Here is an 18,956-nt window from a genome sequence, read left to right as displayed (position 1 = left end):
TGTCTAACAAAGTGTAGATCATAGGATAATGAAAGCATGTGAGAAGGGCACTACCATTGTCATTTGTGGTATTAATCTGCATATTATCTGTACAAATCAAATGGGCAAGGGTAACTTGGAAGTCACATTTGTAGAGTACATTAGGGATTTGTTTTAGAGCAGTATGTTGCTCAACCTACCAAGGAGCAGGCTATTTAAAATTTGGTGATGTGTAATGAGGCAGGATTTATAAAAGATCTCACAATGAAGGATTCTCTCAGAAGTGGCAATCTCAACATGGTAGAATTTCAAATTCAGTTTGAGGGAGGGCAACTCCGGTCTCAAACCAGTGTCCTCAACTTAGGTAAGGGCAATTACAGAGGACATACAGGGCAATTCAGCAGAGGGCGGCGATGAAGCTGATTGGCAGTTGGGGCGAAGATTTGCATTGGCACAGTCACCAGCAGGAGAAGGAGGACCTCAGCAAGACACCTTCCAAGTTTGAGTGAGTAAGAGCGTTCAGCAGAGGGTGACAACGACTCTGGCAGTTAAGGCGAAGATTTGCATTGGCATAGTCACCACTACCAAACAGCGGTCTGTGCAAGAAGTATTATCAAACACTATTGGAGTGTTTCCCTCCCTCCCTCCCTCCCTCCCTCTGACCAACAGAAAATAGTCACTGTGAAGCCTGCAGTCGTCAGCAGCAGCAGAGTGAGTATAAACCTACTGGGGCACATTGTAGCTGTGAGAAAAAGCTGGAGTGATGTCACAGGGAGACTGCAACCTGATTCACTGGTAGGAAATCTGCACTTAATTTGAAAAAGAACACAGCCAAGAAGTATCAATAAAATTAATTAACTCAATAAAGTAATCAACTAAGTAGAAATGGCTAGACAGATGAGGTGTTGCAGCTGTATGATGTGGGAGCTGGCAGGTCCCATTGTGAACGGCAGTGACCACATCTGTAGCAAGTGTTGGTTGTTTGAGGAACTTTGGCTCAGAGTTGATGAGCTGGAATCCGAGCTTCAAACACTGTGGTTCATCGGAGAGGGGGACAAGCACCTGGACGCTGTGTTTCAGGAGGCAGTCACACCTGGTAGATTAAGTACTTCAAATTTGGTCAATGGCCAGGGACAGCAGGGAGTGACTGCAAGTGAGGCAGGTAGCGGGATCCTGCATTCAGGAACAGAGGAGCCTCAGCTCTTGACTTGTCCAACAGGTACGAGGTACTTGCTCCCTGTATGGATAAGGAAAGCAGCTCCATTGAGGTTGAGCCAACTGACCACTGCACTGTGGACGGGAGATATTCAAGATGGGGGGAGCAAAAAGACAAGTGGTAGTTGTACGGGATTCTATAATCAGGAGAATAGATAGTATCCTTTGTAAGCAGGATCAAGAGTCCTGCATGGTGTGTTGCCTGCCCGGTGCCAGGGTAAGGGATATGTCTGACTGGCTTGAAAGGATACTGGAGAGGGAGAGGGAGGATCCAGTTGTTGTGGCCCACGTCGGAACAAACAGCATAGACAAGACGAGGAAAGAGGACCTGTTCAGGGATTATCAAGAGCAAGGAATGAAATTAAAGACCAGGCCCTCAAGGGTTATAATCTCCGGATTACTACCCGAGTCACGTACAAATTGGCATAGAGACACGAGAATAAGGGAAATAAACACGTAGCTAAAAGAGTGGTGCGGGAAAGAAGGGTTCCATTTCAGGATTCGCTAGAGTCAGGGAGGGTCCCAGAGGAATGGAAAATTACTAATGTGACACCTCTGTTTAAAAAGGGAGTAAGGCAAAAGACGGAAAATTACAGGCTGATTAGCCTAACCTCGGTTGTGGGTAAGATTTTAGCGTCCATTGTGAAGAATAAGATTTCTGAATACTTGGAAATACATGGTAAAATAGGGCAATGTCACCATGGCTTTTTAAGGGGTGGTCATGCCTGACAACTCTGTTAGAATTCTTTGAGGAAATAATGCGCAGGTTAGACCAAGGGGAGCCAATTGATGTTCTGTATCTGGGCTTCAAGAAGGCCTTTGACAAGGTGCCGCACAGGAGGCTGCTGAGTAAAATAAGGGCCCAGGGTGTTAGAGGCAAGGTGCTAGCATGGATAGAAGATTGGCTGTCTGGCAGAAAGCAGAGAGTGGGGGTTAAAATGGCCTTTCTCAGGATGGCAGCTGGTGAGAAGTGGTGTTCCGCAAGGGTCAGTGCTGAGACCACAACTTTTCACTTTAAACATTAATGATCTAGATGAAGGAACTGAGGGCATTCTGGCTAAGTTTACAGACGATATAAAGGTAAGTTGTGGGACACGTAGTACTATGGACATGGGGAGGCTGCAGAAGCATTTGGACAGGTTAGGAGAGTGGGCAAAGAAGTGGTAGATGGAATACAACGTGGGAAAGAGTGAGGTCATGCACTTTGTTAAGAAGAATAGAGGTATGGACTATTTTCTAAATGGGAAGAAAATTCAGAAGTCTGAAATGCAAAGAGACTTGGGAGTCCTAGTCCAGGATTCTCTCAAGGTAAACTTGCAGGTTGAGTCAGTAGTTAGAAAGGCAAATGCAACTTTGGCATTTATTTTGAGAGAACTGGAATATAAAAACAGAGATGTACTTCTGAGGCTCTATAAGGCTCTGTTCAGGCCACATTTGGAGTATTGTGCGCAGCTTTGGGCCCCAAATCTCAGGAAAGAGATACTAGCCCTGGAGCGGGTTCAGAGGAGGTTCACGAGAATGGTCCCAGGAATGAAAAGCTTAACATATGAGGAACTTTGGAGGACTCTGGGTGTGTACTCGATGGAGTTTAGAAGGATGTGTCATGGGTCTAATTGAAACTTACAGAATACTGAATGGTCTGGACAGAGTGGATGTTGGGAAGATGTTTCCATTGGTCGAAGAGACTACGACCCGAGGGCACAGCCTTAGAATAAAGGGAAGACCTTTTAGAACAGAGATAAGGAGAAACTTCTTCAGCCAGAGAGTGGTGAATCTATGGAATTCACTGCCACAGCGGTCTGTGAAGGCCAGGTCATTGAGTAGGTTTAAGATGGAGATAGATAGGTTCTTGATTGTCAAGGGGAATCAAAGATTATAGAGGGAAGGCGGGAGAATGGGGTTGAGAAACTTATCAGCCATGATTGAATGGCGGAGCAGACTCGATGGGCTGAATGGCCTAATTTCTGCTCCTATGTCTTTCAGTCTTATGGAATGAAGAATGAAGTGGGGTGGGAAGATAGACTAAAGGGAAGTTCAGTCAATCAACAATGGCAGACATTTAAGCAGATATTTAAAAATGCTCAGCAAAAATGTATTCTGATCAAAAATGACTCTGAGAAAGATGAACCACCCATAGCTAATAAAAGCAGTCATGAAGTGTATCCAGTCAAAAACTAAGGCATACAAATTGGCATAAACTAATGGTTAGCCAGAGGGCTGGGATTTTGTTTTAGGAACCAGGAACAGATAATTAAAAAGTTATCAACTGGGGAGAAAATTGATTATGAAAATAAATTGGCAAGAAACTTAAACAGCTAAAATTTCCACAGGTGTCTAGAAAATGTGTAGCTGAAGTGAGTGTTAGATCCTTGGAGGATGTGACTGAGAAATTGATAACAGCAAACACAGAAATGACAGATAATTTAAACCAATGTTTTGCATTGATCTTCATGATGGAGGATACAATAAACATCCCAAAGATATCAGATAAGCAAGATACTAATGGGAGGAAAGCTCTTGTAGCAGATTTTATCTCAAGGGACAAAAATGTTTGATACTAATGGAATTGAAGACAGACATGACGCCTATATCCAAGGGTTTTAAACGAAGTGCTTCCATCAATAGTGTTGCTATTGGTTGATATATTCTAGAACTCAGTAGATTCCAGAGGGATCCAGCAAATTCAAAGCTAACGGTGTGATGAGCCTATTCAAGAAGGGAGGGAGACAGAAAGCAGGAAACTATGGGCCAGTTAGCCTAACATTTGTCATTGGGCTAATGCTGAGTCTGTTATTAAGGAAGAAATAGCGGAACATTTAGAAAAGTTTAGATGAATTAGACAGAGTCAGCATAGTTTTGTGAAAGAGAAATCATGTTGGCCAAATTTATGGTAGAACAAACAGATTTGCTAAAAGGGAACTAACAGATGGATGTCCAGAAGGTAGTTGACAAGGCACCATATAAAAAGTTATTACACAAGCCAGGAGCTCACAGTGTTGGAGGTAATGTCTTTATGTGGATCGAGGATTGGTTAAACACAGAAAACCGAGGGTTGGGATTATTGCACCTTTGTCAGGTTGGAAAAATGTAATTGGAGGGTGCCACAAGGATCAGTTCTAGGAAATCAATCATTTATGATTGCTATTAATGACAGAGGAGGGGCATTGTAACTGTGCATGTTTAGTCTGCTTCTTTAAAGCACTTCCTGTTGCCTTGCTCATTACCTTAACCAAGCTTCACTTGCTCTTGCCCAGTGTCTTTTACAAACCCTTTGTTTCCTCCCATGCCCTTACACTCTTGTTGTTTCTTGCTCACAGGCCCTCACTCAAGCTCTTGCTTAAGGACTTGGAGAGGAAGAGCAAGAGGAAATCAGTGAATGGTGTGGCTTCTGATTGGAATGAGGGGTAGTGAATGAGGTGGTGACAGAGCTAGTTTGTGGGAGAGAGCAAAGGGGGATTGGAGATTAAAACGGCGAGTGGAAGAACATGACGGAGAGGGAAGTGGCGAGGGAGTCAAAAGATGGGTACAAAGCTAGAGGGAACAAAAACAGTAAAAAGCTCAGCAAGAGGGACAGCAAGTAAGGGGCAGTGAGGTGTCCAGCAGATAGAAGTAGTAAGTGCAAGAAATGATGGGGTTGGGAGGGGGAAGCATCAAGTGAGAGACGGATCTGGAGATGGGAAGCACTGAGTGGGGTGTAAATGTGAAGAAGAATTTTGGGTCAATTAAGTTGAAGAAACACTTTGGTTTTTAATGCAAAAATTATAGGTCAGGCACGTAAAGCATGTCATTACATGTTTTCATATAGAAAAATGATTTTCATTTAGCACATTTTGTTTGGCACACTGTTGTTTTGGAAAACCTAATTACAATACTTCTAACAATGTAGATGTCCAATTCAGGTACAATAAAAGAGGGTTCTCAGAATACAAGTGCAAGTCACAAAACCTGGCAATAGACAAAAATAATGATATTTTAAAGAAAACTCATATAAGCAATTAGTGTGTTATTAATGGGAAATTGAATTGAGCAATAGAAAATTTATGCCAAGCTTGTACAGAATTTGGTTAGGCCATCTTGCACCACGACCAAGAACACCTATTTCATCTCTGTAACCTTCCAAATATTTTCTCTGTTTCATCTGCTCCTGAAATCTGCATCTATGACTTGGATATCTCTAGACTTTGCTTTTTCCAATCACTCCTGCTTGCCGCCCACATTTTATCTTCTATATACTTCAGTTTATCCAAAATCCAATGACTGTTGACCTTAACTCTCAGAAAGACTGTTTCACACAACTTTGCTCACTGACTGACATTTTACTCCAGGTTAACTAATGCATAAGTATCTAAAGTTTCATGTTGTATACAAGTTCCCTCCCCATTGGCCTTTCCTCTCTCTATTTCTGTAATCTCTAGCCCTCCACACTCTGAGATGACTGCATTTTTCCAATTCTAGTCTCTCTGACGTCCTTGATTTAAATTTTTCTACTGTTGGTGGCCATGCCTTCAGCTGCCTAGTCTCTCTGCTTTTCTTCTCCTCTTTGCTTCTTTAAGTTGCTCCTTACAATCCACCCTTTGACTGAACTTTTGTGTAATTTCCATAATATATGGCTCAGTATCAAATTTTGCTTTTCATCATCCCTGCAAAGAACCTTGGGATGTTTATTTCATTAAGACACAATACAAATACAAGTTGTTGAGTGCCAGTGCCTCTACAGCATACTGGTTTTGATTTTTCACATTTGTTGGTTAGACAAAGAACAAAGAAAATTACCACACAGGAACAGACCCTTCGGCCCTCCAAGCCTGCACTGGCATACTGCCCGTCACCACTAAAACCCCCTACCCTTCCAGGGACTGTATCTCTCTATTCCCATCCTATTCATGTATTTGTCAAGCTGCCCTTTAAAAGTCACTATCGTATCTGCTTCCACTACCTCTCCCGGCAGTGAGTTCCAGGCACCCACCACCCTCTCTGTAAAAAAAAAAATTTGCCTGATACATCACCTTTAAACCTTGCCCTTCACACCTTAAACCTATGACCCCGATAACTGACTCTTCCACCCTGGGAATAAGCTTCTGACTGTCTGCTCTGTTTATGCCGTTCGTAATCTTGTAGACCTCTATCAGGTCGCCCTTCAACCTCTGTCGTTCCAGTGAGAACAACCCAAGTTTCTCCAACCTGTCCTCATAGCTAATGCCCTCCATACCAGGCAACATCTTGGTAAACCTTCTCTGTACCCTATTCAAAGCCGCCACATCTTTCTGGTAGTGTGGCAACCAGAATTGGGCACAATATTCAAAATGCGGCCTAATTAAGGTTCTATAAAGCTGCAACATTACCTGCCAATTTTTAAACTCGGTGCCCCGGCCGATGAAGGCAAGCATGCCGTAGACCTTGTTGACTACCTTCTCCACCTGTGTTGCCACTTTCAGTGACCTGTGTACCTGTACACCCAGATCCCTCTGCCTTTCAGTACTCTTAAGGATCCTGCCATGTACGGTATATTTTCCATCTGGATGAGACCTTCCAAAATGCATTACCTCACATTTTTCTGGATTAAACTCCGTCTGCCGTCTCTCTGCCCAAGTCACCAACCAATCTATATCTAGCTATATCCTTTGACAGTCCTCATCACTATCCGCAATTCCACCAACCTTTGTGTCATCGGCGAACTTGCTAATGAGACCAGTTACATTTTCCTCCAAATCATTTTATATGTTACAAATAGCAAAGGTCCCAACACTGATCCCTGAGGAACATCACTAGTCATAGCCCTCCATTCAGAAATGCACTTTTCCACTGCTACCCACTGTCTTCTATGACCGAGCCAGTTTTTTCATCCATCTTGCAAGCTGACCTCAGACCCCGTGCGACTTTACCTTCTGTATCAGCTTGCCATGAGGGACCTTGTTGAATCCCTTACTGAAGTCCATGTAGACAACATCCACTGCCCTATCCTCATCGATCATCTTCGTCACTTCCTCAAAAAGCGCAACCAAGTTAGTGAGATGTGACCTGCCCTTCACAAAACCATGTTGCCTCTCGCTAATATGCCCCCTTATTTCCAAGTGGGATTAAATCCTGTCTCAAAGAATCCTTTCCAATAATTTCCCTACCACTGATGTAAGGCTCACTGGCCTGTAATTAGCTGGATTACCTTACCACCCTCCTTAAACAAAGGAACAACATTGGCTATTCTCCAATCCTCTGGGAGCTCACTGTAGCCAGTGAGGATACAAAGATTTCCCTCAAGGCCCCAGCAATTTCCTCCCTTGCCTCTCTCAGTATTCTGGAGTATATCCCATCAGGCCCTGGGGACTTGTCTACCTTAATGTTTTTCAATACCCCCTAAACCACCTTCCTTTTGATCTCAACATGACCCAAACTATCCACACACCCTTCCTCAGATTCAACATCCACCAAGCCCTTCTCTATGGTGAATACTCATTTAATACCTCGCCAATTTCCTCTGGCTCCACACACAAATTCCCTTCCCTGTTCCTGAGTGGGCCAACCCTCTCCCTGGCTACCCTTTTGCTCTTTATATATGTATAATAAGTCTTGGGATTGGCCAATGAGTTTTCATGACCCCTTTTAGCCCTCCTGACTCCTTGCTTAAGTTTCTTTCGACTTCCTTGTATTCCACCCTTGCTTCGTGTGTTCCCAGCCTCCTAGCCTTGATAAATGCTTACTTTTTCTTTTTGATTCGGCTCATAATATCTCTCGTTATCCAAGTACAGAATTATGTAGCATGTAGAAGGCCCTTTCGTATTTCAGGTCCAAAATATGTCATGTTAGAAACTTTATTAACATTTGCACCTATTAGAAATTCATTTAATAGAAAATCCCTTACACAATGGTCTATATTTCATTGATTGGGTTGTAATTTTTGATTTGTTTTTCCCTGTAGTATCTACACTAAAGGAGCAACTTGAGGACTTAAAGAAAATGAATCAGAATTCTCACATTTCAAACGAGAAAATAGTTCAGTTACAAAAACAAGTAAGTTCTAAACCCATATACTGAAGTTTTTCAACATAAAATAAAGCAAGATACGACTGAAAAATGTAATTCTATTGTTCGTAGTTAGAAGAAGCGAATGCTCTGCTGCGATCTGAATCTGACACAGCAGCGAGGTTACGGAGGAACCAAACTGACTTAACAAAGACCATGAGCCAATTAGAGATTGTAAATAGTGAACTGCAGGAGAGAAACCGAGTTTTAGAAAATGCCAAACTACAGCTGGAGAAGGATATTATCCAGCATCAATCTGCTTTGGAATCTGAAAGAAGAGTTCGCAACCAGGGCTCAGAGATGATCAATGATTTGCAAGGTAATTAATATTTGGAAATTGATATTTGTTAAGGATATCTAGCCATCTGTGATCTTTGGACTGTTCTCTTCCTGAATGCAAGTAGGGAAATTTGTCTCCTCTTCCTCTGGTTTCCTTCCAGGAATAATTATTGTTTGATCAGCACCATAGTGGCAGTGCGGAACTCGTTGAAGTAGCATGCTCAATCAATCTGTAGTGTTGCTTTTTTTAATTAAACCTATTTTTCTAACTAGCCTGTTCAGAGACGTTATTACATACCTCTGGAGCAGGTGGGACTTGAACCCAGATCTCCTCGTCCAGGGGTATTGGCACCTCTGTGCCACAAGAACCTGGTATTCCCAGGCAGCCTCCTATCCAAATACCAATCAGGCCTGAGTCTGCTTAACTTCTGAGATCAGACAAGATTGAACGTTTTCACATTAGTATGGCAGTAGGTTTGTTTCTTTCTGGAAGGAACATGCTGTGGCGACCGTGGAGGTCGCTGTCCCAGGTTTTGCTCGTAGAGGAAAGTACCAAATTTCCACAGATGTGTCAGTGGAGATTTCCCTTTGACCTTCAGCTTCAGAGTGGTATCCCTTGTTCTGTGAACTTCAAAGCTTTTTAGAATCCCTGGAGTGCAGAAAGAGGCCATTAGGCCCATTGGGTCTGTGCCAACCCACCAAGGAGCATCCCATTCAGACCCAGTCCCCTTCCCTATCCCTGTAACCCTGCATGGTTATATGGCTAATCCACCTAACTTGTCCATCCCTAGTCACTACGGACAATTTAGCTTGGCCAATCAATCTAACGTGCATGTCTTTAGACTGTGGGAGGAAACTGGATCTCTTGGTGGAAATTCATGCAGAAACGAGGAGCACGTATGAACTCCATACAGTCACCCAGGGCTGGAATCAAGCCAAGGTTCCTGGTGCTGTGAGGCAGCAGTGCTAACCACTGAGCCACCATGCTTTCTGACGAACTAAAATGAAAATCCTTGTGGAAACACGAATGCTGCAAAATTGGGATCTACAGTGCTAATTTGGTTACTACAGGTGCTGTTTTGGGACCAAAATGCTGCTTCTCGTACATATACACTTTTGGGGCATGTCATGCCTTGTTGGGTGTTAGCATGTGCACAATAACTGTGATAGAAACAGTTAAGGCAAGCAGATCATGATGCGTTCACTGATTTAATGGCAGTGGTATCCTGTCCTTTTAAACTTCAGTGCTCCAGATTATGCGTTCTCTTAACCTTACATGGTTGAATAATCATTCAACGGTGGGAAGACATTTTATCTAATCCATTTAAAAGAATTATCAACTGTTTACACATTAATTGCAGGTTAATATATGCTATCTGTTGCTCAGATTCCATCATATGTTGATGTTTTGTGTAGGTTAAAGTTGTAGAAGCTTTACTGACTTGAAGACATAGGGTCCTACCCATTGCTCTCCGACATTCATGCAGTTCTATTACAGTTCAGCATGATTTGGCAAAGGAACAAAGGGCATGCAGAGCAGGGCAGGCTGTTAAGAAGAGTAGATATCATGCACATTCTCTCCTAACAGGAGAGCATGTCAGTCCGGGATGTTTCTGAAGTTATTCTCCCAGTTGACGCTCAGGGAGGAACAATTAGTTGAATATCTATGCTTCAGTAAGGACAACCTATTAAAATCTCCCATCTCCTGCAACATCAAAACAGGGAAAGGTACCAATGTTATTGGCTGTCAAGGTAACAGGGATGATGAACTTTTACTTGTCTGCCTTCTTTGAGATGGGAGTTGGATGTACATGCAATAACTCCACCTTGTCATTTGCTGTGGCAGAGGGATGGTCATTGGTGCCCTCTATTCATTGAGCCTTAATGAAATGTTGTTCTCTTTGCTAGAGGAACACCTATATATAACATATATAACTAGGATTCTAGGCTATCCCATGGTAAACTTTGTTTTCCAGGCAGCATAGATCATCTGTGCCTTACTCTGAAACCAGCTGGGGGTATGACCATATATCGAGAATCATGCAGTTCAATGTTTGATACCCTGCCAGCAATCAGGATGTCTTCACTCTTTGGTAGTTCACTGTACCATCTGCATTTGAACCATTACAGCAAACCAAAGAGTGACTATTGGGCAATGTGCAAGCTTCTATTAGCTACTAATCAATTCCTATACATTTCTTTGCCGCTCTCATCCCTTTTTTATTGAATTTCCTCCCTACTTTCACCATTCAGCTTGATTCTCTATTGTTCCATGAAACTTAGATTTCATAAAATATCATTTTCAGTCTTGTTTTAGCTATATTATCTTTAGACATCCAGTGAATTAGAGCTTTGGATGCCCTTCCTTTCCCCTGTGGGAGTGTGTCCGTACTCTCAAATAAATGTTCCTTTAATTCCCTTCATTCAGTTACTGTTTTGTCTACCATGCTTTGGATTCCAATCCACCTGGTCCAGATTTCAACTCCCTGAAGTGGGTAGCTGTATTCCAATTGAATATTTGTATGCTTGAGTCTTCCTTGCGTTTTCCACATTTATTCTAAACCTAGTGGCATTATTATAATTGTTCCTATGAAAATACAAGTTGCTGCTCCTCAAATGCTGTTTGATTGAAACCTGCTCCACTAGCCCAGCCTCATTCACCAGAAGTAGACCCAGTATTGTTTCCTTCCTCAGTGAACTGGAAACATGCTGTTTAAGAAAGTTATTTTGAATGCATTTGAGCTATTCAACTGCCCTCTCCTGTTACATTAATAGTTTCTTAATGTTAACCAAATAAGGCTGTTTTAGGAAAAAAGAATAAATGGGTCATTTTTCGAGTGGCAGCCAATGAGGGGTACTGAGGGAATCAGTGCTTAGAACCCAGCTAGTCACAAGATATTTTAATGATGTAGATGAGAGAACTTCATATAATAACTCCACATCTGCAAATGACACAAAAGTGGGTGGGAGAATGAATGGTGAGGAAGATACAGAGATGGTTAATTGTGGTTTGGACAAGTTGGGTGAATGGACAAATGCATGACAGATGAAGTATAATGTGGATAAATGTAAGGTTATCCACTTTTGTAGCAAAAACATAAATGGGGATTAATATTTAAATGGCAATAGATCGGAAAAGGGGGAGGTGCAACAAGACCTTGGTGTTTTAGTACACCAGTTGCTAAAAGTAAACATGCACATGCAGCAGGCAGTGAAGAGGGTAAACCGTATACTTGTCATCATATTGAGAGGATTCGAGTACAGGAACAGGACTGTCTTGCTGAAACTGTACAAGGCCTTCATGAGACTGCACCTTGAGTGTTGTGTGCAGTTTTGGTCTCATTATCTGAGAAAGGATGTAATGTATAGAGTAAATCTTTTTTATTTTACAAGACAGTAGATAGTAATCATGCATCAAACCAGGTCAAGTGAGAATGGAAGCAAGTTGGAGGTGCAAAAGCAATAAAAGAAAAGGCAGGGAAGGAGGTTACATAGTAGAGGTGCTGAGGAATGGATAGAAAATGATAAACAGGAATATCAGAGTGAAACCTCGTCATCTTCCTTGCAATAAGATTAAAATCATCATTGAAATATTATACTTTATATAAATAAGGATGTAAATGAATTTATTTTAACAGCGCAGAAGAAATCTGGGCCCTGGATCTACCAGTTCTTTGCTGCAGCAATCCAGATGTTAAATCCAAACTGCAATAATTTCTTTCCAGAGCATTTTTTAATTTTCCTTTGCTTCAGTTTTTCAAAATCATTTTTCCTTTGCAAGATGTAATGGTCTTTACCCCAACAACTCGATGAATTTTCCACAGATTTATTTCCTAATCTTTCCTTGCTATTAGCTATCATTTGATGCAAACCCATTTCTAGTCCTGTAACATACAGGTTTTTTCCCTTCTTTTGGTTGAACTCGAAATTTTTTTTATAATTTTTACTCTTCAGATCTCTGGTCCTTAAGACCCGTGTTGGGATATGTTGACAGATATTATAAGTCCTGCCAGTGCTTCCCCCAAATAGCCGTTCAATTATAAAATGTGATGATGATCATCAGAATAGATTCACAACAATGTCTGATTTTGAGTACTTGTACTGGGTATTGGCTTTGTCTACATAGTCTCTGGAGTTGGGGGTGAATTTTGTTGGATTAGGCTTTTGCTGTATCCTTTATTTAATTCTCTAAGTACAATGAATAATGAGATAACGGCAATTTTCTTTTTTAGCTCGGACCACTTCTTTACAAGAAGAACTGAAAATGATTAAAATTAACCTTTCAAAAGCGGAGATGGAGAAGAAACAGGCACACGACAAGCTTAGCAACCTGGAAAAGGTAACTAATGAAGAACTTGGATAATACCTGACAAAGGATCATCAATCTGAAATGTTAATTCTATTTCTCTCTCCATTAATGTTGCCAAACCTGCTGAGCATTCCCAGCATTCCAGCTTTATTTCATACAAACTGGGCAATGCATCTGAAGTCTGGAAAAATAGAAGTTACAACTAAGTTCTTATAAAACATTTTCTTTGTCAGTTTTTTTGAAATAATAAGCTGACATAATCATTCTATGGACAGATAGGCATCAAAAATTCACTTAATTGCCTTCTTTCACATAGCAGTTTTAATTAACAATGTTAATCCCATAATTATGAAACACAAATACCTAAGTTCAGACAAAATTAATTTTTTCAATGTTCAGTACTACTCTGAATATTTCACCATCAGCGTCAATGGCAGCGTTAGATCATTCTCTACATTTTCAGTATAATTAGGTGGAATCCTGTGAAGAGGTAGCACATGTTCTTGGCACTAAGAACAAAGGAGGTAGTGAGACCCCACTTCTAAGAAGGCCATTCAGGAATTTTCCATCACTGACTTCATGAAAATTGAGGCTGGAAAGCAGCATGGTCACCACAATCCCACATTTAAATGCCTGCTAAACCTTCCTCAGTGACGAGCATATTACCCATTTTTGCAGTTTCAGTATTTGTTGAAACATTAAATATTTCATGATGAGTGACATCAGAAGCTCTTCCTTCTTGATTGAAAATAAGAAAAAAATTTGGCAATTCTACTCAACTGTTATGTTTTCTGATGCCTTTCAAGAAATGGTTAATTTTTTTTATTGTTTCCATTAAAAAAAAAAGGATTTTTGGATCAGGTTGCTCTCTCAAGGGTGCCAGTTGTACTTTAGTGTTTATGCAACAGATTGGTGGCTGTTTTTCCATCACTTGGCACCACCATGTTCACATACCTGATCTATTGCTAAATTGTATTCTGGGTCTGATTGATAATATTGGTGAAGATCACAAATGAAAGCTCCCTTAAAGAGTCTTGTACTATTAGTTGCTGTACTGATTTGTCTTGGGTACTGTTACTCTCTGTCAGATTTTTGACTGTTTGTTCTAATGTCTTCATCCTCCTCAACCCTGTGATTTCCGTTATTGAACATTAAAATGGGGTGTTTCAGGAGTTAACCGACGTGGAACAAATAAAATAAGAAAAGAAGAAAATGATGTATGAAAGAAAGTTGCGGAGCCGTATAATCAGTTGCTTGAAAGTAAGCATGCAGGCGCAGTAGTCAGCGAAGAAGGCAAATAATATTTGTGAATTTGAGTACAAGAGTAGGGATGCCTTATTGAAATTATATACAGGGCCTTGGTGAGACCACACCTGGAGTATTGTGTGCAGTGTTGGCGTCCTGATCTGAGGATGGATGTTCTGCCAATGGAGGAAGTACAACAGAGGTTTACCAGACTGATTCCTGGGATGGCAGGATTGACCCATGAAGGGAGACTGGATTTGTTAGAAGATATTCACTGGAGTTTAGGAGAAAGAGGGGTTTCTCATAGAAACCTATAAAATTCTTACTTGACAGAGTCTTCGCAGGAAGGATGTTCCCAATGACTGAAGAGTCTAGAAACAGGCCATTTGAAGATTGAGTTGAGAAGAGATTTCTTCTTCCAGTGGTGATCCTGTCACAGAAAACAGTTGAGTTAAAACATTGAGTGTTTTCCAAGAAGTCATTAGATACCTTTCCTAAGGTTAAAAGGATCAAAGTGTATGGGGTGAAAGCAGGAGTAGGGTACTGAGTTTGATGATAAGCCATGATCATATTGAATGATGAGTAGGATTGAAGGGCTGAATGGCCCGCTACTATTTTCTACATTTCTATTTACAACATCAGGGATGCAGTGTTTGCAGTGCCACAGGATCCTTTCGTAGGCCAAAATGACCTCCCTCCACCCCAGCTCCATCAGCTGCTCTCTGTGATATGCCCCTTGATGTAAAGTACCATCCCACTAAGATTGGTTGGGAATGACCACAGGACTTTGGTAGAATTTGCCAACAAACGGACAGACATTTTGCTTTCATGTATATCTAGATTTCCTAGATAATATCTGTGTGGTTTACTTGAAATTAATGTTATTTGTTTTGTTGATTGCTTTAACACTTCCAATGCTTCAACGTTTTTTCCAAAAGTGGAAGTTTTTTTAAAATTAAGTTCACAACATAGCATATGGACAATAACTGTCATCTGTATAAGATCTTACTCCTTAAATGTTGTGGACAAAAACTCCAAGTAGCAAAATGAACTTTCTATATGATCTTGCTTAAAGAAAATTACATTTGACAATGAATATCTAAAATGATGCCTTCTATATCTTGCTATGTTTATTGCTATGAGATCAGGTAGCTTTTTGTAACTATCACAAGTGGGTACCTGATAGAATCCATGAATAATTGCATTCACATGTGAGAAAGCACGTGCCTTTACTTGACACTTTCCATAGCAGTACAGTTCATGCTGATAATTCTGTGTGAACAACTGTAGAAATCTTTTCTTGTCATTTTCAGTTGCACCAAATAAAACAATGGTACCATTACTTACTTAATCTGTTATGCTTACTGTGTGTAATAATTCTGAGATTTGTTTTCACAGGAAAAGAATAATATGGAAATAGACTTGAATTACAAAAATAAGATGTTACAACAGCAGCTAGATCAAGAAATTACAGAGCACAAAGTAACTAAAGCACGATTGTTAGATGAGTATGAGTCCATAGAAGAAGCAAGATCGGTGGCCATGAACGGTTAGTATTTGCTACGATTGTTTTACATGCAAGTAAATTCAAGTACCTCAGTTTAAATCTGGGGCCAACCTCATACATTCAGCACACATCAGACTTTTCTACTCGTAAGTGAGTAAATTATTGAATTGTGTCACCCCTGACATTGATACAAATATACTGACGATAAATATCCAGAATGAAATTCATTGTTTAGTGGATTTTTTAGGCTGTCTTAATGATGAGTTTTCTTTTCCTGGTAGAATGGATCATTCAAAGTGTTAACACAGGCCAGAAAATCTTTATAGAATATTCATCAATAGTTTTGCTCTCTGGTTGTTGTTTTGAATGGTTTCAATTTTTTTACGGCATGAATGCTGAAAGATGTTAGTCATGTTAGTGTGCATTTTTTTAAAAAAAAAAATTTCAATCCACATGGTTAAGGAGAACCACCAATTCGACTGGGACAACACCAAAATCCTGGGACAAGCTAAGCAGAGGCAGGCACGGGAATTCCTAGAAGCGTGACACTCCACGAAGAAAGCCATTGATAAACGCATAGAACTCGACCCCATATACACTCCACTACGAAGGAAAACCGGAAGTGAGGCAATCCAGCTCAATAGACTCCAGAGTTTAAAAACCAGGCGGGAAAACACACCGACGCTTCATCGGAGGCTGCACTGATGATGTTACCCAGCATGGTAACGAAACGTCTGTGGAACAACAAACCAGCTCGGCGAGCCAACCAACCTCATCATCATCAAAATATGTGTATGAAGCAGCTTTGATCTGGACTGAATAAAACAATTATTTCTAGTATCAATTTACTGTTATGACTTCCTAATACAATTGTACAACTGTGAGGTCTGAAATGTCATATTTCCCACTTGTTTGGCTATTATAAATAATCAAACTATTAGCCAATTGTTGAAAAAACACTCAATCCTGCACAACCCCCACCTCAACTATTATGATTTTACTTGCAGTTGAGATTTTATGAAATTTCATTTAGTGGTTTTATTAATACAATGCATGATCTATAATCGTTTCTGGCATTTTAATGTCATGAGTCCATAACAAAATAGACATTTTAATATTTGTGTTATCTGAAAAATAATTTTATACTAATTTGTTATTGTTCAGAAATGGATAACAAGCTGAGAGAGGAGAGAATGTCCAGACAGAGAGCAGAAAATTATGCGATGGAAGTGGAGAAAAAGCTTTCTATGTCGGAAGTTGACTTAAAGCAGTTCCAACAAAAAGTGGAGCAGCTCAGTAAGCAAAAAGAGAGATTGGAAGATGAGGTAAGAGGATAAAAAAGCAATGTTTATAACCATTATGGAATTTCTTCTAAATGTGTGCCATTTAGTTTAACATTTTAATCCTACAGTAGGTATATCAGAAAAACACCATGAGGGTAAAATGTACGTTCTATATCTGTTTTAGCTGCAGAAAGCCTCAAACTTGAGCAAAGCATATAGGTAATTTTTATGAGAACTGGTACTGTTACATTACTTTCGTTTGTATGACATGCATATTGCTGTGAATTTGTTTTTAAGAATAATTTTGTGGAGCTGTTATTTTATAACTTTGTACTATTGGAGGAGGACAAGGAAGAGTTACCAGAGTTTCAAAAGAGATACAGAGTTGAATACAAACTTAAAACCCTTAGTATCTCAAGGGAAGGCATATTTAGAAACTAATTTAAATGACTTTCCACTTGTCGATAGATTCATTCATTTGGAGTTGAGTGAGGGGATTATAGATCTATTCACCAATGTCTCAAAGTGAGAGAAGTAGTAAGTTAAAAAGTGGAGTCTGAATAAGGGAGAAGGTAATGAAGTCTAAATCAGTCTTGCACTACATGTATGTGAATCTGGCTTAAGGTTGGATGTTAAATATTTGTGATTAAAACGTATTCAGAAAAGGTAGGAAAGAAAGAAAATAAGGCAAGGTAGTGCTTTTTATTAAGGAAAGCATTGCAATACTGGAGAAAGAGGGTTCAAGGGCAGATTTCACTAGACCAAAGGAATAAGAAGGGTGTATTTGCGTTGCTCAGTATATTCTGTAGACCACCAAATATTGGGAAGGGCACAAAGAAGCTGCAAGAAAATTACAGAGAGATGTTAATATTATAGAGTAGTTACAGTGGGGGACTTTAATTATCCATGTGTAGACTTGGATAGTGGTCATGGTAGAAAACCAAAGGATGGGTATTCTTTGTATTCAGGAATACAGGAATATTTCCTACAGTAGTATGTGTTCAATCCAACAAGAAAGAAAATGCTGTTAGACCCGGATCTTGGGCGTATGGTGGGCCAAGTAGAGCAAGTAACAATGGGGGAACATTGAGGGATAAGTGATCATTATATCTTAAGGTTGGGATGACAGTGGAAGATAACATTGGTCAATTCAGAGTAAGAATAAATCAATTAGTAGAGAGTGGATTTCAATGGCACAAGAATAGAGCTGGGCCAGATAGACTGAAACCAAATGTTGGTGGGAAAATTAGTAGCTGAACAATGGGTTGCCTTTGGAAAGAAGATTTTGTTTTGGGCACAGTCCAGTAATATTTTCCCAAAAGGGAAAAGTAGAACAATAACTCCAGAGCTCCCCAGGTAACAAAAGATAAAAAAAAAGTTAAAGTAGAAAAGTGTGCTTTTGACAGGTGCCAGGTATACATATACTTGAGAGTCAAACTAAATACAGAAAGTTCAGTGGGGAGATGAAAAAGCAAATAACATAACCAACAAAACTGGTAGTGAACATAAGTCATCGGTAAGTGCATCAATGATAAAAGGACCAATTAAGGACCAGAAAGGACTTTTACACATGCGGGCAAGGAACATGGCTGAAATGTTTAATTTAACATTTCGCATCTGTCTTTACCTGTCTTTATGTGTGAGGCAAATGCTTCTGGGCCGTGGAGAAAGAGGAAGATATTCAGTCATTAGTCAAGTTTAGAACTGGAATAGTAAGTATAGCATAAGCTGTCAGTGACTTGGCACAGGAGTCGTAAACTATACGTAAAGGAGCAGAAGTAGCCCATGCAGCCCCTCATGTCTCATCCACCATTCAAGAACATCATAACTGATTTGACTGTCCTCAAATCCACTTTCCTGTCTTTTCCTCATAATCCTTGATTCCCTTACTGATTAAATTCTGTCTCTCTCAGCCTTGAATATACTTAACAACCCAACTTCTACAACCTGCTGTGGTAAAGAATTCCACAGATTCACAACCACCAAGAGAAGAAATTCATGCTCAACTCATTGTTAAATGAGTAGTCCATTATTCTATCAGGGATAGTAGGAACTGCAGATGCTGGAGAATCTGAGATAACAAGGTGTAGAGCTGGATGAACACAGCAGGCCAAGCAGCATC

At 40.3% G+C, this 18,956-nt stretch overlaps 1 protein-coding gene across 1 annotated transcript in view; it reads left to right on the top strand.

The window, feature by feature from the left end:
- Nucleotides 1-18,956, top strand: part of LOC109932883 (rho-associated protein kinase 1) — a 107,378-nt gene that overhangs the window by 23,653 nt on the left and 64,769 nt on the right. The window contains exons 7-11 of the mRNA XM_048596134.1: nt 8,108-8,199; nt 8,284-8,530; nt 12,723-12,829; nt 15,443-15,593; nt 16,716-16,876. Coding sequence (XP_048452091.1) covers nt 8,108-8,199; nt 8,284-8,530; nt 12,723-12,829; nt 15,443-15,593; nt 16,716-16,876 — 758 coding nt within the window. The remainder of the gene's footprint in view (nt 1-8,107; nt 8,200-8,283; nt 8,531-12,722; nt 12,830-15,442; nt 15,594-16,715; nt 16,877-18,956) is intronic.

This window comes from Rhincodon typus, chromosome 4 (assembly GCF_021869965.1).
Source record: "Rhincodon typus isolate 14 chromosome 4, sRhiTyp1.1, whole genome shotgun sequence".
In the NCBI taxonomy this organism is placed as follows: domain Eukaryota; kingdom Metazoa; phylum Chordata; class Chondrichthyes; order Orectolobiformes; family Rhincodontidae; genus Rhincodon; species Rhincodon typus.
This window is presented reverse-complemented; position numbering and strand designations above follow the sequence as displayed.